This window comes from Cottoperca gobio, chromosome 8 (genome assembly GCF_900634415.1).
Source record: "Cottoperca gobio chromosome 8, fCotGob3.1, whole genome shotgun sequence".
In the NCBI taxonomy this organism is placed as follows: Eukaryota; Metazoa; Chordata; class Actinopteri; order Perciformes; family Bovichtidae; genus Cottoperca; species Cottoperca gobio.
Genome location: NC_041362.1, coordinates 16,186,618 through 16,211,169, shown reverse-complemented (window position 1 = coordinate 16,211,169; position 24,552 = coordinate 16,186,618). Strand labels below are relative to the sequence as shown.

Here is a 24,552-nt window from a genome sequence, read left to right as displayed (position 1 = left end):
CAGGCAACAATAATACTAAGCATAAAACAAAAGCAAGTATTTAGTAAACATCTTTTGCATTGCAATTCTGACCCCTCATTGTGTTTCTAACCTTAAGTTGTCACTGATACGTACCGTCAAAGGAGATGTTTCCAAAAGGGTTGTCACTCAGAGGCACATCATAGGCTCTGTTATAGCGCTGGCTGAGCATCTTTTCTCGGAGCACTTTGCCAAACAGCAGAGCCCCATCATGATACCCAGCCACATAGTCATTTATCTACCCATCAAATAGAAAGATAAATTAAAAAAGAGTTATGAGTTATGCAAGAGCTTTTTCCATACACAATCTTGTTTGAGATGCTGCTCACCGTGTCGTTATATGCTGAGTTTGATCCATAGGTGTAGTTCCTCTGTGGCAGAGTGATCACCAGTACATCCTGCATAGCCTCACTGGATGTAGTGTTGACATAATACTCAGGGCTGGAGGAAGGTTAATAGTGTTACTTCTATACATTCAAATTGCCACATCTCCAGATGTTTTAGTGTATATTCTGATTTCTGACTCATTAAGCTTCGTGAGCAAAAACATAGGCAGGCTTACTTGTAAATATCGAGGAGAATGAACATGATGTCCTCATCAATCTGGCCCACCTTACCCTTTATTGAAACAACATCGTCAGGGCTCCCACATAAGATGAAAACTGAAACAGATAAACCAGTTTCACTATGACAGGAAGGGAAATGTTTGAGCTTTACACATGAGAACTCTTCCGTAGCACAACCACCTCCATAAGGTTTGTTCTCCAAAAGACTAACATTACACAAATAACAATAAACACAAGAATATTTATATTTATATATTTATATTTATAGTATTAATCAATAACTACAAGCTCAGACATGATTGGGAGCACCGCTCTTTCACTGGTCAACCTGGAGCAAGCAGTGGGGTTGGCGGGGCGAGGCCAGAGCCAGAAGAGGGAGAAAGAGTACATGTGCTTTCAAGCCCCTTTACACAGCTACAGAGTTCTTTATGTTTAATGTTGGAAAACCATGTTAAACTTAATATTAATCACATCAGAGTATTTTTACATTCTGTGTCTGGAGGGGGGGGATCTTTAATATAAGTGTTTCAGGTCAACATTGTCATTTGGTTTTCAAGCTTTGTTGGAGGAATGAAACAGCTCAGGAAGAAATATTTAATGTATTAAGATGTAAATTCTTAAACAAATACTCACTGTTGCTGTGTCTCTTCTTAGCGGTGAGTGCATTCTTCAGATCCAATTCCCCTCGCAACATCTCTCTGCTTGTCTTAGAGGCAAAGTTGGAAGAGGCTGCTTCCAATGCATTGATGTACCTGTGGCAAACACAAGCAGATAAAACAAAGAAGTGACAAATGCTGTAGCCCTGAATGAAGCTAAATCAGTCAATCAGGTGAATTGAAGCCTGTGTTGTCTCACCAGAAGCAGTCTTCAGTTGTGTTGCTGGACTTCTTGTAGACATAGACTTGCGCCCAAGAATCCTTAAATGTCAATTGTTCCTTCATGAAGTTGACAAGTAAGTCTGAGATCTTGCGTGCCGGAGGCAGAATTCGGGTCAGTTTAGGCTTATAGTCACACGAGAGGCCGAAGCTCCCAGCTGAGATGACGGGAATACTCAGGCTCAGGCCAATTTCATCACTGAGGTAGACAACGGGGGGGGGGGGGGGGGGTTAAAAAGTCAGAAAACAAACAGTTGTTCGGTGGTAATTAAAGAGTAACAGAGTCATACTCACTCCACTAACTGGAAGGTGGCATAAGTGCAGGAAGGCCCCAGCATCACACATCCAACATTACCGTTATTCTGCAGAAAGATACAGTACATGTAGTTATTCTGTCATCACAGAGGCCTTGTAAGTGTCACTTACTGTGTGAAACCACAGCACTACCACTGCCAGGGTCAGATTATATTTGAAGAGGAACCGGAATAAAAAACTGTCTAGAGTTGCACCTATCAGAAGCTCAACATACAGCATCCTGTATATTGCATTGTGATCTATTTAGGCTACTATTGGTGGAGATATTACCGTCTCGGCCCTCTACTACTATGACTTTTACTGTTGAAGTTTTCGATAATTGACATTTTCTTTCCTATCAGTCTTTATAACTGTCCTGGAAATAGTTTGACTAAATGACTCATTTATAGTTTTGACCATCCTCTTATGTAGCAATAGACATGTAACTGTGCCAGCAAAAGACTAATCTAGGTTAATAAACTATCAAACCACAAAAAGGAGAACTTGTTTTGACTGCGCACTAAGCCACAGCATCCAGTACGAACACAAAAACGTTTAATCACTTGATCTTATCACCTTTTTACACTGAGCTTTTAGAAATTAGAAAGAGGAGAAAGATAAAAGGGAAACAGAGAACAGGAGGTTCAGGTTCTGGTTTCTCGCTCTCAGGTACAGAAGCTGTCTTACAGGCATCTCTAAGCCTCTCAGTGCCTCTTCACCTAAGGCATTTTTACAACCACACCTCTGATTAATTTGACCTTAATGTATGCACTTAAAGAAAACCTTTGAACACTCTTAAGGAGTCTCATTGTTTGACATCTTTTGACCACACTCACATGCAGTATCTTGAGTATTGCTACTCCCTCACAGGTGCTGCTCCCACAGCCCTGCCGGTTGTACACGTTGGTGTTGAACCCGTTGTAGTTAGCCGTCAACGTGAAGTTTAAATCTTGAGTCATGGAAAGAAGATAAGAGTTATTAATATAAAAATTGAAGTCATTAATCTCTTTGGGCTGTTAAGATTAGATTAGTTTAGTCACATTTGGCCTTTGATTTCTCCCCCACAGAATTTTTGAAACGTATATTGTACATGTACATGTATATTTGGGTGACAAGGAACAAGGAACACTTTCAGTCCCATAGATTTAAAAAAGTTTATGATAGTTGTTACCAACTCAAGGTCATGACCCCCAACCCCTTTAATAGAGCTGATACAAAGGTGGTACCTCTGGTTTATGCTGTATTTAGCTTTTTTGTCATTGAACCTTGGTCTTATTTCAGCAACGTAGATACTGCTTATAACAAACCTAACCTTTTAAAGGATTTCTATTAAAGTACTAAGTAGGCTATAAAGGAGAGATTTGTCTGAAATTATTCTTAGCCTAGCTTAGCACAAACAGCTAGCCTCTTCCAAAAGAGGAAAATATGTCACAAACTTCAAAACTGATGTATTTACATGTTTACATTTAACTTTTCAGCAAGAAAGCCAGCTGCCAATATATACAAGAATCTCTTATGGTTTGAGACCAAATGTAACAAGGAGAATGCGTGTGATTCTTTTAAGGGGAGACACTACAGGTGAACAGGATAAGAAAAAAGAATAACTAAGAGATTTCCCCGTTGATTACTAACATTAAGACAATTATCTTTTCTATGACATTTCTGAAATGTCATGTTTAAATATGCAAATGAGCCATTATATATTGTTTTATATGTGCTAATATGCATACATTTTTTAACAGAAATCTGAACATTGGATAAAGCCAGGTTCAAAATTCTTGTTTCATTTGTTGACATATTAGAGAGAAAGGTTTACACAGAGGGAATGTTGGATATCTCGTATAGAAACTGTCAACAGCCATAAACAAATACATTTTCGTCATGTTTTTAGGAATAGAATGTTACATAAATCAGGCTATGAATGATATATGAACAAACCTCTCTGTACAAACCTTCAGAATATAGATAAGAATGAAACTGGAAGGTTTGGTGTATGTGCTACTGAAGTGGAAGTTTCTGGCTCAGAATATGAGAAGAAATTCATTTTGAGAAAACGTTCCTTTAAGTTACAGTTAAAGTAAGACAGTTACTTTTATTGATGGAAGTTATCTGAAATGTTATGTTTGAATATGTAAATGAGGCATTATCTAATGCTAACTTTGATGAATTTAGTAGAAATCTACAGACACAAATAGACAACGTTAGTCAAATATACATTTAAATGTGTTTTTTGGATCTTGGAACTCTCAAAATTGATGAGGGCATGAAAATATCGCTCCTTAAGTGTATCAAACTAGCTTTTTTGCTGTTTGCATCTGCCACATATACAGTACACCAGAGATTTACTTTATGTAGGGTTGGGTATCAAACTAAACCTCGATAATTGTTGGGATCAAACACAATGTGTCCATAGCACTGAGGATCAAAAACTGTCATGTGCATACTAGCCTTGAATGTCGGGTCTTTATTACTTCTTTGATCAAAAACTTCCTTATTTTAATCAAAATGTTTCCAGTTTTAGACTATTTTTATTTATTTGAGCCTTAAAGTTGATATGCACAATATATAGACAACAATTAAAGTTTATATTTCTCAATATTCTGTATGGAGAAAGGTATTGTTTGGTATTGGTACCAAAATCAGGTATGTTCTCTGCACTAATACTGAAATATGTCAAAGGATACCCAACCACAATGTCCCTGCCTAGCCCCCATATTTAATATATTCTCAAAACACCCCGGTACACTGGCTGCATGTCTTTAAGTGTTGATAAAATGTAGATAAATTAATTGTGAAATTGAATTTGAAATCATAATAATTTTGTGAATCCATTAAAAAGGGTTATTTATCTGTAAAAAGTTTCATCCACCTAAGGAGGAGAAGAAAAATAAAGGTCTGAAATAACCCCTAAATACAAAAGAATTCAAAAGTTTAAAAGTCTTGGGCTGATTTTGATTTAAAATTTCATTTTATCCTCAGCATTCTTTTATCATTTGCACAACAGTGGTGAGGTAAAAACCTCTTCTTACTCAACAGGTCGCAGAGGAACTACTTCATAAATTCATAAGCAGCCATCTTGACTCTGTAGTTCTCTGTTTCAACGGTTTTCCAGGAACTGCTATTACATCAGATCCAGGTATTTAAACCTGATGTCCAGCCATATCACTTGCCTCGTAAAATGTACATTGGCTCCTTCTGACAGCCAGGATTGATTCTTAAGTTCTTAAATTTAACCATCTTGGCTGCTGTTAAGCAATTAGTTTGCAGATTGTATGAAATTATTATAGTCTGTGAGGTCCATTCAGCCTCATTTAGGAACTATCAGTCCATACCATGTTTAATGTTCTCCAGCCTGTCCTCTTCAATGGCCTCTTCCACGGCCTTCTGCACAAATGGTCGACTCCACCCATAAGTGTCGTCCTCCAGCAGCACAACATTCATGGTGTATCGACGGTTCGATGATAAACACTCGTCCAGCATATTGTTGGCGACCACCGCCATTATTAACACTCCCAGATAAGGTAAACTATGTGAGCTGAACATCTTGTTCTATGAGATTTTCCTGTGTCTTTTCTGTTTCTACATATCAAAAGAAATATATAACCCTGTTCAGATAACCAGAAGGCTGAAGGCAGGGTTTTACATTCGTCCGCCTGAACAGATCCTCTCCATTGACGACATAAGTCCAAAAACAAAAGTGAACAGGACTCTTCAGTGACGAAGCAGAAGTCTCTTGATTGTCCAGCGTCCAGATAACAGAAGAAAACTTTTGCCTGAGAGCTAACACCTAAACAGTTTTAGTAAAAGCTAAAGAAACTCCCAGTCTTCACACCAGTTGTTCGTCTAGTGAAAGCCTGAGATCAATAAACCTCCACCTTGCTACGGGCTGGTCTACCTGTCCATACGTTAATGAACAACAGTCAAGTGACAGTCGCTGCACCAGTCAAAGGGAGGGTAGGGCAGGAAAGACTCTCACACTCCATCTGGACTTACTCACTTAGAAATGTAATTAAACCGTAATTCATCCTGTTACATTACATCTTCTGTCTATAACATCAAAGATGATTCCAAAAATCTCCACTTCTGAAGTGGACGTTTTTTCCGTAAAAGCCTGAAGTAAGTTTAAGAATAAAACATCAATATCTTTGCCGACTGTTTATTCGGCAAACGCAGATTAATTCTACTCATGACTGGCAACAAAAGAAAACATCCAGGTAGACAGTGGAATCAGCTCAACTTACAATTAGCCTTTTTACACAATCTGGTGAGTTTGGAAGACTGTTTGTTCGAAGCAGAGGCGGGGGAAAGCTTGCATAGTGAGAGGGGCAAAGGTCACAGGAGGCCATAAAAGTGAAGGCTTGTTTGGAACTGATAAATATTGTCTGCTATAAACGCAGGGTGGATTAAGCCTGTAAAAGTCTTGGCCAAACTGCTCATAAACCAGTGTCACCTTATTTTGAGAGAATCAGCATTCAATACAACATTAAACCAAATACACATAGCCCACAACAGTTATACTTCTTTATTTAAACCCTGTTAAAAAATAATAAGTGAGTCACACCTTTGCACTGTGTAATGTGTTCCTGACAAAGCGACAAACGTGGCTACTGTAACTTATTTTGAGTCAATCCCACACACATCGTCCTGCTGCCATAAATACTCACTAACTCACCAAATCACAGTCTGAAAATAATCCACAACAAATGCACTATTTACTTCTGCTTGAGAAGTGTTTGCCAGAAACCACATTGCACAGCTGCTTTAGGAATTCAACTTAGCCTTTGAAGCCTTTTTAATTATACACTCGTTGGCTGTATTTTGCCATGATAGCAGTCTTTATAGTCGGTCCACCACTTTGGGTCTGAAATATCTCAACAACTACTCAATATATTGCAATGAAACTTGGTACAGACATTCATGGTACCCAGAGGATGAAACCTTATGTCTTTAATGATTCAGAGCCTTAACATCTAGCACCACCTGTAGGTCAAAGTCTTCACTTATCTACTTAATGGATTGGCACAAATCTCATGGTTCCTAGAGTATGGAGCCTACTGATCTTTGCCATCCCCTGACTTTCCTCTAGAAACACCAAGAGGTTCACATTTATGGTTGTGAGGGACATGTCTCAGCAGCTATTGGATGGATTGTCATGAATTTTGGTTCAGACATTACACTGGATGAGTGATAATCACACTGTTAGCCCAAACTTTATATTAATCGCTATCATCCGGTCAAAATGTTCAATGTGTCCAGTGCTTTGGTTTACGACTAAATATCTGGATGACATCCCATCAGCCTCAGCTGTACGAGGTGTTTCGTGCTATTTAGAACATGTCAACATGCTAACAGGCTAAACTAAAATGATGATACTTGACAAAAACATGTTAGCATGCTGCTAGCATGGCATCCTATTTTGTGACACTAACTTGATGTTACCTGCTCACTATTACACATCCATCTAAGCCTTAAAGCAGATCATGTATTAGATATGTATAAGATTTTAGGTGAAATCATTTGTTACTACACACAATGTAAATACTTTACTCAATCTATTTCCTTAACTTGTATATATAATACCTTGTTAAATGTGTTTGCTGTATCTCTTGCAGTATTTACAGTTTCCGTTGTTCCGTTGTGTCCGCTGGTCACACATTTTATACAAACGCACAGTATTGCCAGTCCTAAATCTTGCCGGTGTCAGACTCTTTTATCACTCCATTGTCGAATTGTCTTTCTCACACTGTTTTATGCTCTTTGCTTCTCTGGTGATAAGAGGAGTTTAAAGAATTATCACTCAGATAAAAGCCATATCTACATGACATTTGTGAATTTGTGAATTTGTGAATTTCCCTGAAATCCCTGATCATCTCTCCAAACCCCTCTGCTTCTACATGGAGAACAACACATGGAAAATCTTAGTGTGCTTAGTGTGATATGTGATTCTACCACACAACACATACTACAATTATACACATTTGGACTAATGCTCAACATTTCCAAACAAAACTTATATCTTTCTAGTACAGTGAATCATCAATCAGCTTCCTCACAGGGTCGTAAACGTCTTAAACAAACACACAAGTATGACATCGTAATAGCACGGTTGGCTTGGCGCACACAGACATTTAGTCCCATTACGGTTTCATGTGAAGAGGCTTTCCGTCACAACACACCCTGGCATTTTATCAGGCAGAGGAAACAGTAATGTGTTAAGAGGAACAAGACCCTTAGTTTTATTGTCTCATCACGGCTGTTTAATAGCAACTGAACGCTTTTAACAGTGGATGTTATTGTTAGTCTGAGAAAATGGGTCTAAATGAGCACTTTCCCCTCTGCATGAAGATAGATAAGAGAGCTGTTTTAATGGAGGCCTTCAACTCAAGTAACAGGGCAGCCAAACAGGGGGCTGAGCATGTAGGCCACACACACACACACACACACACACACACATACACACACACACACACACACACACACTTATACATATATGAAAGAAGAGACGGAGTTAGAAGCAAGTTATCCTTTAGAGAACATCTTAATCTTACTGAGTGTCTCACCTGCTCGACCCCAAAACAAACTATTTTTATTTTATATAAATTATATAGATTTTTTAAATTTTATATAAATTAATTTGATTTGATTTAATGTGGAATTCAGTAATTATTGTTGCCATAAAACAATGTAATTTGTAATTTGAATGTATCACTCAATGTACATCCAGAATATACGTGATGCTTAACAACCTTTTTTTGAGTGTCTGTTCTGACAATATCAGTCATTTAAAATGACTTCAAGTCGGGGCTTTCAGTATGTTGATGTTTACATTCAGTCAGTGAAACTAGGAAGAAAAAACAGGTTTGTTGTTTGTGGTATCTGGACTGTTGGACCTTTCCAAGTGGAAACATTTTCCCACTGTCTGGAGTTTAATTTAAAATCTCACAGAAAGACGCAAACCCATGAACACGGGCACTGATGCGAAAAATGGCAAAAATAGTCCTCACAAAGCCCACAGTTTATTCTTATTTGACTAAGTTTTGCCAGAAACTACAGTGCCCAGCTGTTTCGGAAAATTACTAAGTCTTTTTATTTTCATTTGAACCTGTTTTTTAAAGATTTACATCTTTAGTCGGAACAATTGATTCTGGGGCGAAGTGACAATTCAAAGAACTTAAGAATTGAGAAATGGAGTCATATATTCATGGGATTTGTTGACATTGTTAACCCTTTTTTTTAAACACCAGCCTGATCCCTTGAGTAGAGGTTAAAGATATAACACCCGGTCTGCTACGATTGGAAAAAACATGGGTATTAAGGTCAGATAAAGAAGCATGTTCATTACTTCAGAAGCTAATGATTAGTATGTTTACGATAAGTCAATAAATGCCCTCTGCTGTCGCCTTCCTCATACAATTTGACCACATCAATTGGCATCTTACTAATAAATCAGGCACATAAATAACTGACTTACCTTGATGAGACCAAATTCTTTGGCTTTTGCTACACTGAAGGAAACGTTGAAACTCAGAAATAAATACCAAAAGCTCTGTCAGCATGGTCAAAACACACACAAACATGGTACCCTAGGTACCCACGATACATAATATATATGTATGAACGAAACCTAATGGGGTCAAATTGGTTTGTGGTCTGACACTATCACTTATTTTGAACCTCAGGTCCATGCTGTGTTGATTTATGATTGCTGTGAAATGTGGAAAAGATAAAACATGCAAGTGATTTATGATGCGGGTATTAAATCTATCACCTATTGCAAAACTGCCCTCGTCAAGAAGTCCTGAAAACTGTTTCATCACATGTTATTGAAGAATTCAATCTTATGTTTTTTACTTTAGTCCAGGTCACTAAAGGACAAACAAACTCACACAAAATCAATCCAAGTAAAACATTGAAATATAAATTATATGAATATTACGTACAAGTTTTACTATTTTAACAGTTCCACATTTCCTATCAAACTTCTTTTTGAAATTGGGATTATTTCAAATGTTTTACAGTTTTCATATGAATGTTTACAAATTACAAAAATACTTGCTGACAAATACTGAAGCGTTTTGCAGTTTTGGTTTTATTTGGGAAACTAAATGGAAAACAAAGCTTTGCTTCAACATTCTCACAATCTTGGAAAGCTAATATATTTCTCATTCACATCGTTGTATGAGTGCCCTGCTCTCCTCTGGCAAACAAGACCAGTTCATCACTTCATGTACATTTGTATACAGATGGTGAGAAAAGTCAGTATTTAACTGGGAGTTCTGGATTTCAGTTAATTACCCAATAGACAGTAATTCAATGCGTCTTTCTGCGAACACAGTCTCACCCCTGAGTGGAACCATCTCTCTCTCTCGGCCCTTCTGCCCTCTTGTGGATGTTTTGGCTCAATGGAGTTGAGATGCTGCTGAGAAAGATGTTCCCAATACTTAACACGGAAACTTTGACTGTTATTGAAGGAATTGAGAGCACACGGTTGATTTTGGTTTTAAGTCAAAACATGATTTTCATGTTCCTGCATTGTGAAGGAATTAGTCAGTTAATTAAGTGCCATACACCAAAAAGGTGTCAATGTCACATGGATTCATAAGACACTAGCTGTATGCCTCTATAGGTGCAAAAGATAAATCCAACACTATTGCGTTTATTTGCTTGCTGAACATGGTGTTGACTTGATTGATGGATTTGAGAGAATTGTTTCTATCACAGATTCATTAAATATTAAATTCCAGACAACATTTTGTTGAGTGAGTCTGTTGTTCTGATGTGCTTCAAAGTGTGACTGTGCCTCACCTCAGCCCACACCTCCAGACAGACAGCTCTGCACTGTTTTGGTTTTTAACCAATTGGGATGACAAACATACATAAAACATGCCTTTTTAGAAAATGTTTTTATTCAATAATAATACAAACAACAATATGGTAAAATAACGGAATCATTCAAAATGAACGCCTTTCATTAAACAGGCGGGCAGCTGACAATGTTTGGCTGAGTCCTTCCCGAACCCAAGCTTCAAATATTTGCTGCTGATTACTACCGAAGCTTCGAAAACCCAAAAAAAAGATATTTGGGAAAGCCCTACCCATAAGTATATTTTGTATTAAGTATAATGGAGTTATTCAATCAAAACAAAGATCAAATGTCCTCCTGATGTAGTCCTCAACAGAAGATAAGATGTTAGAAATTGCTAAACATTATTTTAGGCTATGACCTCATGATTTAAAGTTCACCTTCTGTACTTTAGTGCCATCAATTTGTCCTTCGGGTATAAACCTCATTCATGCCAGATGCTACTGTTTACTGCAGAATGCAGCAATATGTTGTTGGGCTGGTTGGTGTAGCCCAGGGGTCGGGAACCTTTTTTGGCTGGGAGAGCCATAAAAGCCAAATATTTGTTTATGTATTTCCTTGAGAGCCATATATTTTATCAATTTGAACGCAACTTTATGCGTGCATTTTTTAAGAATAACACGTCTCCGTGTACTAATAGCGGTATCAGTGTTGCATTGAACAGGTGCTCTTTTATTAAATAAACTAAACGCTTAAGTTATTTATCTCATCTTTCAGTGTTTACTGCACGGGTGTCAAACTCAAGGCAATTATGACCTATTTAACCTCTTATGTCTGTTGGTGTTGTTTTTGTTTGTTTTTAGCGCCTTGAGATTGCTTTTAGTTTTGAAAGGCGCTTTACAAAAACAATTTATTATTTTTATTATTATTATTATTATTATTATTATATCCGGCCCGCGAGAAAATATCATATGTCTGTCATAACTGGCATCAATGCACAGCACAACTACGGGAAAATACATTTGAGGAAGAATCTAAATATGTGAATGGAATGAAAGTTTTTGGAAAGCAAAGGGAAACACACCACAGATCTCTGGGACGATGAGAGCTGGACTGTTTGTGCGACATAACGAAGCATCTCACTGTTAAACCTGCAGCTTCAGGGCCGTGTGATCACGGACATGTGTGATGCCAAGCTGCCTGTGGGAGACTCTGATGCAGAAGGAAACTTTGGTCACTACGTGTTTCCAAACACTGACAAACATCTCCCCCGCTGTGTTCCCGACAGCATTCTGCTGATCAACTGAGACCATTTGCCGACTTTGCAGCTCAGAAATTTAAATTGAACTGCTCAGCAATCCGTTTGCAGTTGACTTAAATATGTTCCATATCTTTTTGCACTTTATCCAAGATGTGTATCCTGTTCAATAAATGTGGACCGTGTTTGGCCCTCGACGTAGTCCCTGTTTTTAATGTTGGCCCTCTCTGTGATTGAGTTTGACCCCAGTCTACTGCTTGCTTTGCGCAGTTTCTCCTCAGCTGTTTCGCGAAGGGCAGGGCTCCGCCCCCTACACACACACACACACACACACACGCGCGCGCGCGCGTGTAAATGTGTGCGCTGTGCAGTCAGAGACAGAGCGGAGGAAAGGAGATGGGAGAACTAATTGTGTTCCTGTGGGTCATGATGTTATCCCTCACAGTAATCAAATCAAGAGGAGGGTTTAAGTGATGTGAGCCTGTTAACTGGTAAATACCCTTTCAAAAGGAAACCATACAAACTTCACTTGTAGGTAAAAGGTCAGGACAGGCATGGAAATTGAACTGCTCCGTCCACGTGTTGACGTCACGTCACCCTGGCTCTGATTGGCTGCCCGGTGTTACAGTGTTGCAAAAGAAAGCCGATACGTTTAACGAGCCGTGTTTGTTTGTTGGTGTGAGCTGAACTGGGCTGAACCGAGGCGAGAGCACAGGACTGTAGACTCAAAGAAAAATAAGATAAAAGAGAAGCACGAGAAGATTCAATTTAACCTTCAAAACCTCGTCTATTTTGTTTATTTTGATATTTAACTGACTGCTAAACACTCTGAATTCTCCGTCACGTGAATGTGTATTAGTACGTGTTTGTTTACACGACCGTGGACCTTTGATACGTGCAATTTGTAAAAAAAAATAATAATAAAGAGAAGAAGAAATGGAGAAATCAAACGTCTTCTCGTCGGACCGAAATATCCTCTGCCTGTTTGACGTGGACGGTACTTTGACACCACCTAGAGAGGTGAGCTCGTTTCCATACAACTCGATAATATCGGTTATTAGTTACTACCATGGTGTTATTACAAGCTTTCATAACAGCTCTCTGCTTCTCTCGCTCCTCTGCCTTCATAGTTGAAACACACACGGAGGCGCTGTGTGTTGTGTGTTCTGGTAATGTAAAGGTCTGTGTGTTATGTAGTCTGATAATGTGATTATGCTCCAATAACACAGTGTAACACACATATTTAGCTTTTTAATGTTGGTGCATATGTGTGCGTGTTCAGGCTAGGGCTGGGCAATATGGAGCAAATCAATAACCACAATACTTTTGAACAAATACCTTGATATCGATATTGCGACAATAGTGTAGGATGATGATTGCTTTCACAACATATTTACACCATGAGGTCTTCGATAAATAATCATTAGTAATGTGGATTTAATGACTATGTGAAAAAGGCAAATTATAGAACAGTCTGGTAAATTCAGAAAAGTACATCACTTTACTGTAATGCAGCCTTTAAAACCAGGGGGAAACACTTTTGCGATATTACGATATCCGAAATCTAAGACGATTTTATAGTCTCATATCACGATAACGATATAATATCGATATATTGCTAAGCCTTATTTCAAGCATGTGTATGTTTTCAGGGGGAGCTCTCACCCGTGAACACAAAGCAATAACATGAAGTGCATTTTCATGTAATCTGCAGAAAATCGACCCTCAGTTGGATGAGTTTTTCCAGACTCTGCGGAGGAAAGTGAAGATCGGCATCGTTGGTGGGTCGGACTACTCCAAAATAGCTGAGCAGCTAGGGGATGATGGTGAGCAGTCCTCTTTCTGTCTTAACCACTGGCGGTTTATACACTGCATGCTGTATCATTCACACTGCATGGCCTGACACGATTTATTCTACTTTCTGCTTAATTGGACACCAGTCCACAGAGAGTAGCAGAGAGGATAGTCCTTGGGAATACTTTGGGATTAAGTCCATTCTGCTTCCTATTAGAGAGTAACACAACATCCTTGTAACAGTCCCACTATAAAAATAAGACTAGTATTTAGTTCAGTCAGATCATCTTTTTCTGCCTTAATCTGTGTCATTGTGTCTTATTATGATTTCGCAACAGCAAGTTGGGAGCCACAGTAAAAAAAAAAAAAGGAAACAAATGAATGTTCAAACACCATTTCTGACATCTGAACTCAAGTGCAACTCCAGTGGTTTGGTTTAGTTTACTTTAATAACCATGTCAAAACACACTCACTCATCCTCCCAGCTGAGTTAACACACGGACAGGATGAGAACTTGTCTATCTGTAAAAATGATTGCATAACTGGAACGCATATGTATTGTGCCAAGAGAGAGCTACGTGGTTTCATAACCTTGCCAAGTGTGTGAAAGGTGAAGCTTTTCATACTTCATGATGCACACATTCGCAGCGGATGATGTTTTAGTTTCTGTATAATGTGATGACCTGTTAAAGAATGCTAAAAATGTTAAAGAATGCTAAAAATGTTGAAGAATGCTAAAAAATACACTCCAGATGGGTTGAAAATGTAATTATAAGATGTTTATGTTGTTTAACAATACATTATTACAGTGTTGATTTTGTATTGCCGTTTTAACCCAGTTAGAGTAACATTTTATTGATACTTGTCACAAACAATTGAGCCGTTATTATATTGTTTTTATTTATATATAACATATATATATTTCTACATGCCTTCAAGTTTATGCTGTTTTGCTGATTACTGCTGTGTTATTAAAGGTAAATTAATCAAGCTGCTTTTAAATTAGGCAAAGTTACAGACTTTTCCTGCTGAGTTGTTTGCAGCTCACTTACAGGCCCGAGTGAGCGGTACGGTCACACAGATTAAACTAGATTTTTCCAGGCAGTGTTACATACACTGTAATCTGCTACCAGGTAAATATAGCAGGCTGTTCATCCGCATTCAGACTTTAGCTGAAGAGCCACTGTTAATTTAGTTGAGTGCAAAGGTTTTAAAGAACCAGCTGAGCACATACAGCCACATTTCACTGGCCTCTTCTCTTGCAGTGATACACAAGTTCGACTATGTATTTGCTGAGAACGGGACGGTGCAATACAAAGATGGAAAACTCCTCTCAAAGCACGTGAGTGAAAATTCAGAGTCACATTTTTCATGTCACAATGTCTGCTTGTATGCAACACATTTGTTTTGAGAAAAATACAAAAAATTGACTGCATACATGCTTCACATGTTTACATTTTAAGTGATGAAAAGTATGTTTACCAACAAAGAATATTATATAGATATGTATATTTCATTAGACACAAAGTGAAAAGAAATGGAAAAGAAGAATTTTATTTCAGACCACATTAAAGAAATTATTCTCTACAAATGAGGTCTAAATTACGTCTTTAAAGGAAGGAAAAAATACAAAAAAAGGCTACTTACGACTATGAATTTTCCTGCATCTTGACAAATCATACTGATAGGCGGGGAAAAAACATTTATTTAATTATATGAATCTGTTTCAGTTTCTTGTCACAACAATGGGACACAGCACAGTCCATCATGTGCTTATGAATGAAGTGCATTTTCACCCTCACAGGCCATTCAGAACCAGATCGGGGAGGAGCTGCTGCAGGACCTGATAAACTTCTGCCTCAGCTACATGGGGCTCATCAAGCTGCCAAAGAAAAGGTGAAACTTTGACCAACCCCACAAGACAGTCAGGCCTCTAGTTACTTAAACCCCCAGGTGGACACACACACATACACAAACACACCTCTGACCTGCATTTCTGGTATTCCTAGTATTTCTGGTATGTCTTTATTCATCAACAGCCGGTTGAAGCAGGAAAATCCGTGCCTCATTGTGATCTCTGTGTAGGAATAAAGCTAATACACCCAATTGTGAACATGTCTTCTTTTTCTTCTGTGTCAAAACAAATCCAGGTTTCTATAACAAGTACCATTTACCAAGCATCATTTATTTTTCCCTGCAGAGGGACGTTCATTGAGTTCAGGAATGGAATGCTCAACATTTCCCCCATCGGTCGAAGCTGCACGCTGGAGGAGCGGATCGAATTCTCTGAAATCGACAAGGTAAAATACTTTGTCATTAGTACAATTATAGTGACCAACGTGACATTCCTGTATTCAAACATTGTTGGAGAATGATGCAATCTCTCTGATGTCGTCGGAGGTCACTGTTTGTGTCATTCTTCTGCTGACTGCTTTCAGCTAAACAAACTACATTTTTACACATCAGGCAATGAGAGTCACAGAGAGCCTCTCTGTCTCTCTGTTTCATGAAATGTGCTCAATTAGGCAGAGAGAGGTCAAACAATGTTGAGCTTTCAGGACAGCTAAACAGGCTGTCCATTGATGGTTCACAGAGCAATATGGAGGGAAGCAGATAGCAGCAGAGGAGGAGAGGTTTAACCCTTCAGCGCCCCGCTCCTCTGCTACGTTCATACATGAAATAATATATAATCGGATTATGTGAACCAACTAGATTTGTATATTGCAAACATTTACCTTCTTTGAAATCAAAGCAGATACTAACAATGATGACTGAGAGTAGAAGGAGTGTTAAATGAAAACACACGTCTTGTGTTCAGTAACAAGTCTGACTGCTTTGTCACTTTCTCCACAGAGAGAGAAGATCCGGGAGAAATTTGTTGCTGCCCTGAAAGAGGAGTTTGCTGGAAAGGGACTACGGTTCACTAAAGGTGAGAGTCGAAAGCTAAAACCCCACTTACAGAAAAACTTTACAAGCATGTGCACTCACAAAAAAAAAAGCATCCTTTGACATCTTACTCTGGCTGGTCTCAAGCTGATAATATAAGATAACCCTTCATTGATCCCCAGAGGGGAAAATCAAGTGTTACAGCCGCACAAAGGCAGAATTAAGTAAAAATAAACATAAACAGCATACAAATAAGAATAAATAAGAGGTATATACAACTAGTATATGAGTACAAACTATACTAGAACTCTACAAGAATAAATTTTACAAGAGCAACTAAAGACAAACTTACGAGGTAGTGACTATTTAAAGTGGCACGGTATTAATAACAGCAGCGAGTCCCGTGTATTTGTAAACAATGTACAGCAGAATCATTTGCACTGTGAGGAAGTAATGATACTAGTTTGTTCTGTATTGATATAGCAAAATAGAAATACTATTTGGTGTAGTTGTGTAAATTACATTTGGGAAATGAGACATGAGTCCTAATCTGCAGCAGGCATAACACAGCAGGGCCAGAGCGTGTTTGTCAGTTAGCATCACTGCTGCCTCCAAACAGAGGAGAAACCTTTATTTTCTCAGTAGAGTTAAATCTGTGTCTGTGTTCAGGGCTGAATCGATTGTAACACAGCTTGTGAAATTCTCCCATGGAGATCCCCGAAGTGAGGCACACCGATTTTTAATTTTAAAAAAAGAGAACGTATTGGAACGTGCTATAACGGCCCTGTTCACACCTGGCATTAACATGCGTCTTGAGTGATCCAATCACAAGTGGACAGCTCAAAGTTCAGGTGTGAGTGCACCGAGACACTGTGTTCCTGATTACAGTAGTGTAGTTTAATGACAAAAAAGACCCCTCTACCCCCACGCCCATGATATATGGAGGCTGTTGTGCTGGACATTGGAGCCATCAGTTAAGTATTACACACACTGTTCCCTCTCTCTCTGTGGCGACACAGTAACTGTGACTCAGGTAATGGATGTTTGCCTACGTGCTCGGCGAGGTGTGTGAGCCTCTGCTGATGACGCCTGAAGGTTGTTTACAGTTCAGACAAACAAAGGAGACGGACAGGCTTGTTTCTCCTCAGTACTCTTCCTCATATAGATCGCTGGCACGTAACACACAAGAGAAATGTGATGTTATTACATGTCTGTTGTCGTAGTTCACAGAGTTCTACATACATCTATCATATTATCTGAAGTGTATTAGATCAAATAACACCTGTGCAGCAGTTACAATACAAAGTGGGAAGAATGCAAATATAAAGAGTGCAAATACAAAAGTCTAAGATAAAAATTAGGTGCTAATCCAAAATGTATACAATGCCAAAGTCAGGTTACCAGTATGGATCATAAAAATATCAATAGGTTAACAGTAGGGCTCAGCGTAGGTGGGGTTAAATGTACAGTATCAGATCTGATTATCTGATCATTATTACTAGTCAAAGTCCAGGCTTTTAATTCTTATTCTGTTAACCATCAGTGTTGTCAAATATTGTTTACAGCACATTTTTCTTACAGTAAGTTTGACTTTTTCCAGAGGGATGATATCCCACACACACACACTCAGGCTGCTTAGGTGGAAAGTGTTTTTTGCGACATCACTGCCATTTGCACATGCTTTACTGTTCACTCTGCTGACTTTGACACTGAGGAAACTGAGCTTGAGATGAATTTGTTTGCCTTCCTCATTGTTTATCTGCTTCTGCACGGCTGCCTGTTGTTAGTCGACACTGCTGATCTCTGCAATAGATGTTATATAAACCTGACACTCTATCCAATCTGCACAGTACAGAATGTAAGGGACAGTGTTTCAGGACAGAGACTGATGATGACAGGTCAAAGCTATTATCCTGTATTGATTTGTCCTTGAATGTTAGCAATCACAGAGGAGTAGATGTAGTTAAAGAGAAGAAAACCCTTTGAGACTTGCCGTGTGTGTAAATATGTCCTTCCCTGTATGTAAATCAGGAGTGTTGAATATTAATTTCCTTCAATTACTTATTTCCACATAGTTTTTTAAGGCTTTCTTAGATTCCTGTTTAACTATTCTCTCTAACGTTTGACTTTTTGTGCTTTTTTGACTTAAGATTAACCGACATGCCGAGTAACCCTTATTTATTAACGCTGGTTGTGTAGTTCCTTTAGGTTTCTTTACGACCTACAGGGTTTAGCAGAAGGGTTTAAAAAGATTACATGCACTTCTTTGCTTCATCAGCAATTTAGCAGCCCAACTCAGAAGTGAAAAACAGAAGGCCTGGGGGAAGGGTTGTTACAGAGGTGGTTGAAGCCCTGAGGTGTTTATAGTGTGGGGTTGAAGGTGTTTGTGATGGAGGCGAGTGGAGGGTGTGTGAGTGAAGCAGCCCTCTGATTGGCTGGACGCTTCTCAGCTCATTGACTCTTTAAATGTTTCAGCTGAGACCATGAAAAGATTTAAAGAGGGGGAAGGGAAGTGCCGCAGAGAACTTTGTTGGAGACTTTTCTGCTACATTTCACAGTTCAAAGGTCGCTGCGGTCATTCGACTCACAGCTAAGCAACATTAAAGCTTTTTCTGTGACCTTTTTAAATGACAAACAAGCTGTAATGAGAACCGGAACTGGACTGTGTGAAAATATTTGTTCTGCAGAGCCAAATGTGTTGAGTGTAAATACAAGTGGAAGAATGCAAAAGTGAAAGTATTCACCAACATATTGAGTGTACTGGTAAATAAAAGTGTGTTTTAAATGCGGCATGAACACTGCTTTGTCTGCTCTTTCCTAAAAGAATTGGAAAATATCAGTGTTAACTTTTTCCTTTCCTCTCAAGGAATACACAGTGTACATGATGTGTATAGAATTAATCTGATGATTATAACAATGTCCTGTTTGTCGTCATCTCTTTTTAGGGGGTCTCATCAGCTTTGATGTTTTCCCAGAGGGCTGGGACAAGAGACTGTGTCTAGAGCTGCTGCAGAGTGAAGGCCTGGACGCCATCTACTTCTTTGGCAACGAGACCTCAGATGTAAGTTGTAAAGTTTACAGGAGAGCTGGATGCAGTGAACTGGACACAGATGCTGACACTGTTTACCAGTTGCACTATTTGTTAGAGTTGCAAAGATTAAACGATTAATCGATTAGTTGTCATCTGTTTAAATTCATCGGCCAGCATTATAACAAACGTTAATAATCGTTTTGAGTAATTCTTTAAGAAAGAAAAGTAAATATTATCTGATTCCAGCTTTTTAAATGTGAATATTTTCTGGTTTCTTTACTAAATCTATGACAGTAAACTGATTATCTTTGAGTTGTGAACAAAACAAGACATTTGAGGACGTCACCTTTGGCTTTGGAAAACACTGATCGACATCTTTCATAATTTTCTGACATTTTATAGACTAAACAACTAATAGATTGATCAAGAAAAGAATCGTTAGTTGCAGCCCTGTTCTCTATATGGCCGAAACATGAAACAGTGCTACAGGGAGGAGAGTTGCAGGCAGAACACAAACATATTTAAGTGATTTTCTCATCCATTGCAATGACACAGGAGAGTCAGACATACTGTTGTTACTGTAACAACTCTTCAGCTCATAGTTTGCTCTGTAAGCATCACAGAAGATGCAGATGTGCACAGAAACAGCTTGTGGTGTGATGTCTACACATTATAACAGTGATAGTCTTTCAAGAATCCATGATTTAAGTGTTCGGTTCAGATAAAACAGACTTTTAGTCCAGAAATAATGTTGGTTTATAATGTTTGACGATTCTATTTTTAGGGAGGAAACGATTATGAAATTTTCAACGACCCACGGACCATCGGTTTCACGGTTTACTCTCCGGAGGACACAGCGAGGTTCTGTCGGGAGATTTTCTTTAATGCTCCGCCACACGAGCCCTGAAGTTCCCTTCCCCCGATCCCTGTTCCCACAACGCCTCTGACTTCCCTGTGGGTTCTGCTGGTACGACAACAAGCAGCCCAGGATATTTATGAACTGCTGAAAGGTAGCACTCCTTGTTATTATCATGATTACTCTTTTTATAAAGGGACAGGTGTCACTTGTTGATGTATGTGAAAGTTTTAAGTACTGTGCCAGAAGAGTTGCTTGAAGCATGTAGCATAAATTAAGCAGGTTAGAGATATTAAAAAAAAAAATTGAAAGTTATTACTCCAGATTATTAGAGCATAGAATGATGTTTTGCACTAATGTGGGCATAATTTCATTCCAATCGTTGGTATTGTTGAACACTGTGTGAGTGAGAGAGAGATTTTAAAACCGGTGAGGAAACTTTTACTAATTTTAGTCCATTTTGAAACTGAGATATGAATGAAGCATTGAAGAAGATGTGGGTCTTTAATCCTCTACAGTTGAACATATGTGAGTCATTCCTGGTATTTTAATGTCTCTGTGGAGATCTGAGCTGAATGGGATTTATTTTTTATTTACTGTGTTCATTTAAATATCAAATGTCTGTTTTAACCTCACAAAGCTGCAGGGAATGGAAGACGTTTGCTTGTTTTGCATCTGTAGGTTCTTTAAATGCATTAAAATGAATCCGATTTCTATTTAAAACTGAACATACTACTGACTTAATGAATTCATCTTAACCAGTGAATTAAGCTACTACCAAGTTACTCTAAAAGACTTCTGTCATTTAGATGACATCTTTTTTATGTAAAATATTTTTACAAGCTGTATAATGGCCGTATGTATTGATGCTTATTGCTTGGTTCCTTGTTGCTTACGTTTTTCAGATTCATGTTGTTTTCAACAGCTGCTTAAAGGAGTTTTTCAAAAACTTTAAAAATGTGAACACTGATAGGTTAATGTTCTGTCCTGTCTTGGTTCAGGATAATAATGCCTCCTCGATTGATCATTATTGTAATTATGAGGCTTTTGATAAATACATTATGATACATTAGCTGCTGGACTGTTAACACTCTTTCAACCTCAAAACAATAATAAGAGAAAATTAGCTTTTAACGTGTCTCTGATGCTAACTGATTAAAAGATCGGTCTTGTTGTTTTTCCAGTCATGAATGGATAAAAATGTATTTTGCGTCAATTCATTATAATAAAACCTTTTTGATAATATGTCGCTGACCTCTGCTCTCCAGTGTTGTGCTTTATCCTTTTGGCCCAAACTGGGCTTTGATCTCATAAATGCTCTTTTTACACATAACTCACTCACGAAATCACAAAGCTCAGCACTTCCTCAACAAAAAGGCTTCAGATTCTCCAGCATTCATTTTTCTGCCTCTGTGTCTTTTAAAATGTTACCACTGGGAGTCGCCAGAAACTCTCAAATCTGACATACACAGGTGCTTTTAAAATGAAATACAATTCCACTTGTAGCTGCTTAAAGACCGCATGTTAGCCTTTGAAGAATTTATAACCAATTGATCATTTATTCCCCTTTGCAATCATTTAATGTCTCCTTAAAAAATCTCATTTTGCAGTATGTTTTGGCACTTGACCATCAGACAAGTGAGCCTAAGTGTTAATTGTCAGTAGAAAGATTCCCCTGTCAACAATAAATAACAGAAGTTTGTATTTCAAATATTCAGCACCAAAGACAGAACTTTGTCAGCCAACATTGCTAATGTTATAACATTGGTTTCTTTTGTATTCTTTTGTTCACCCCACAGTAAAAGACTTCTCAAACGGCTCAGTAACAATACACAGAAAAGAAGAAGGAAAGCAGAAAAGGGAGAAAATGTAATGTATGTTATAAATACAGGCATTCAAATAGCATGAAGAACACAAAAGGCTTGAGTCAGTAGTCACACAGGATTGCACTGGTTTAAAGCTTAAATGCTTCCTCAGGCCACATCAAGATGTTTATACTGATGTGTCTCTAGAAATAGAGAAAAGGCAGGAAGTGACGTCATAAATACGTCATAACGAATGGCATGTTTACTTTATTTTTGTTTTTGTCTACATAGATTATTTTTGCCTCGATTCCCTTATAGTCCAGCCCTGAGGTTCATATGGTTATTTTTCGAGAATAAATAAATCTACTAGCGTTATTTTCAGTTTATAAGCCTACTGAAAGACTTTATTCTCAACATTTCGACTTTATTCTGTTTTTTATTCTTTTTAAATGCAAAATTAATTAATTCATCTTTCTGTTCTCCAAATATAAATGCTAAACAATGTAATGTAATTGAATTAGTAATTAACCAACGATGTGAAACAAAATGGCAATTCAACGTGATCGCCAGGCTGGGGACACTTGACGTGTTGGCTGTGAGTCACCTCTTCATTACAGACAGTCTCTCTCACCACATGTTTATCAGAGTTCACACTCTTCCTCTTCCCCCTTCAGCTGGACTCTCAGTCCCACACGCAACTAAAGAAACACAGCTTCCATCAGACATGTGAATCATAAAATGCTTTAATGTTCTTTCAAGGCTCAGTAGAAGTCATCACGGTGATCACCACCACAGTGGCTCGTCCACAAAAGAAAGTGCCCTTTGATGTGACAGAAATAAACTAAATGTAATGTTAAATTCAGGCAGTGACACTGACAGATAGACACGATGCATAGACACTCTATGGAACAGGTATAATAGAAAATGACATACAGTACATAACTGAGCAAAACCTGAATAACTACAAACAGCGTTTATGTGACAATGATCTCGTTTGGCACCAAATATGAAGTCATGTAGTTCACCATCACGCTGACTACGTTTAATAAATGTTTTTTTTCTGATAATAGAAAAAGAGATTTACAAATATTTTTCTCAGCAATTCGTAGCTCCAGACGCTTGCAAAACAGAAATGTTCAAACAGAATGACAAATTGTGAAAAACCTGACAGTGGTGTCTGGAGCAGTTTTTTCTGGCAGTTTTCATAGTGGAAGTTCAAATTTCTTAAGTGCAAGTTTAAACTGTATTACTTAAAATGTAGAGCTCGCAATCTGAGGACACACGCAAATCTGAATAAATAATGATAAAATAAATAACCACAAACAAAACAATACAACCAAGGATATGCATTTTTCAGGAAAATACTTGCAATCGCTTTCCATTCACAGTAAAATATGTATTTCCTTTTCATATGTTTTAAATACCCATGCTTCGTTTAATGTGATTTGCCTTCTTTAGTCCTGATTTGCCTTCATGCTTTATCTGACAAACTGAATTCCTAACTCTGAACTTAGTTTTGCTTCAGCACATTCCCCTCTCCGTTTCAAAATAAAACGTCCCCTTGTTTCATCCTCTAAGGTCATCTTTCTAAACTGGTGACCTGAAACCTAAAAGGGGTTTTGAGTTATTAATATTTAGGGATTTTGATCGTTGTATAGATTTCATTTGGATTTCAATACTAAACCAGCTGTGATTTAGACAACCTGCCATTTCAACTTTCTTGTACTAAACACAATCCTTCAAATCTCTTTAACTTTCCCTAAACTACTTGCTTTTTTACGTCCATTATCTCTGTTCTTGAAATCAAAGTATTTTGTCATCTTTCCAAAGTCTGTGTATAGGTTGTGATAACAATTCATCTGGCCCACACTTGCACTCACCATGGGATCCTGGAAACCTTTGGTGAAGTAAACAAGTGCATAACAGCTGCAAAGAAGGGAAGTGAAACTGAATTCTGCCTTTTGTCCGACGGCGCTCTCTGACTTGCTCTTACACTGAGCTGCCTCAGTTTGTGTTGCACAGCTAATGTCCGTGTAAAGTGAGGCGAACGAACTCTTTACAATTTAGAAGTTTTATCGTCCGCTTCACCCTTCCATTTAAAATAAAAATGTTCTTGCTGCTATCATGACAATAATATAAATAAATAAAACCTGTCTTTTTCCTAACAGTAAATAAATGGATAGTTTTACACACACACAGCATATTAGTAGACAGACAACCACACCTGCAGTATCAGTAAATCTGGCCACTTTGCTGTGTATGGAAAGCATGTTTTTAAAGAAATGATTTGAGCCCAGATTGTAAGTTATCTGTCCCACGAAAGGTCCCCCATCCCCCACCCACCCAGCCCTCAGCCCTGCCCGGCC

General features: G+C 38.2%; 2 protein-coding genes across 2 annotated transcripts in view; one reads left to right on the top strand and one right to left on the bottom strand.

Moving 5' to 3' along the window:
• Positions 1–5,296, bottom strand: part of gucy2ca (guanylate cyclase 2Ca) — a 16,902-nt gene extending 11,606 nt beyond the window's left edge. The window contains exons 1-8 of the mRNA XM_029438630.1: positions 5,086–5,296; positions 2,590–2,702; positions 1,754–1,821; positions 1,440–1,658; positions 1,218–1,336; positions 581–680; positions 348–459; positions 115–256 (exon numbers count right to left, since the gene is read on the bottom strand). Of these exons, the coding sequence (XP_029294490.1) occupies positions 115–256; positions 348–459; positions 581–680; positions 1,218–1,336; positions 1,440–1,658; positions 1,754–1,821; positions 2,590–2,702; positions 5,086–5,296 (1,084 nt within the window). The remainder of the gene's footprint in view (positions 1–114; positions 257–347; positions 460–580; positions 681–1,217; positions 1,337–1,439; positions 1,659–1,753; positions 1,822–2,589; positions 2,703–5,085) is intronic.
• A 7,144-nt stretch (positions 5,297–12,440) lies between these two features.
• pmm1 (phosphomannomutase 1) lies at positions 12,441–21,635 on the top strand. Its single transcript, XM_029438421.1, has 8 exons — positions 12,441–12,834; positions 13,529–13,640; positions 14,874–14,950; positions 15,413–15,504; positions 15,809–15,908; positions 16,462–16,537; positions 19,440–19,555; positions 20,310–21,635. Exons 1-8 carry the CDS (start codon positions 12,751–12,753, stop codon positions 20,430–20,432), a joined length of 780 nt encoding a protein of 259 aa, XP_029294281.1. The 5' UTR covers positions 12,441–12,750; the 3' UTR covers positions 20,433–21,635.
• The last annotated feature ends 2,917 nt before the right edge of the window (positions 21,636–24,552 follow it).

Excerpts from the sequence above, each read along its gene's own strand:
- pmm1 (XM_029438421.1), top strand. The coding sequence starts at position 12,751 with ATGGAGAAATCAAACGTCTTCTCGTCGGACCGAAATATCCTCTGCCTG. Across the intron at positions 14,951-15,412 it reads GAAAACTCCTCTCAAAGCAC|GCCATTCAGAACCAGATCGG; the intron begins GTGAGTGAAAAT and ends TCACCCTCACAG. Across the intron at positions 15,909-16,461 it reads AATTCTCTGAAATCGACAAG|AGAGAGAAGATCCGGGAGAA; the intron begins GTAAAATACTTT and ends CTTTCTCCACAG.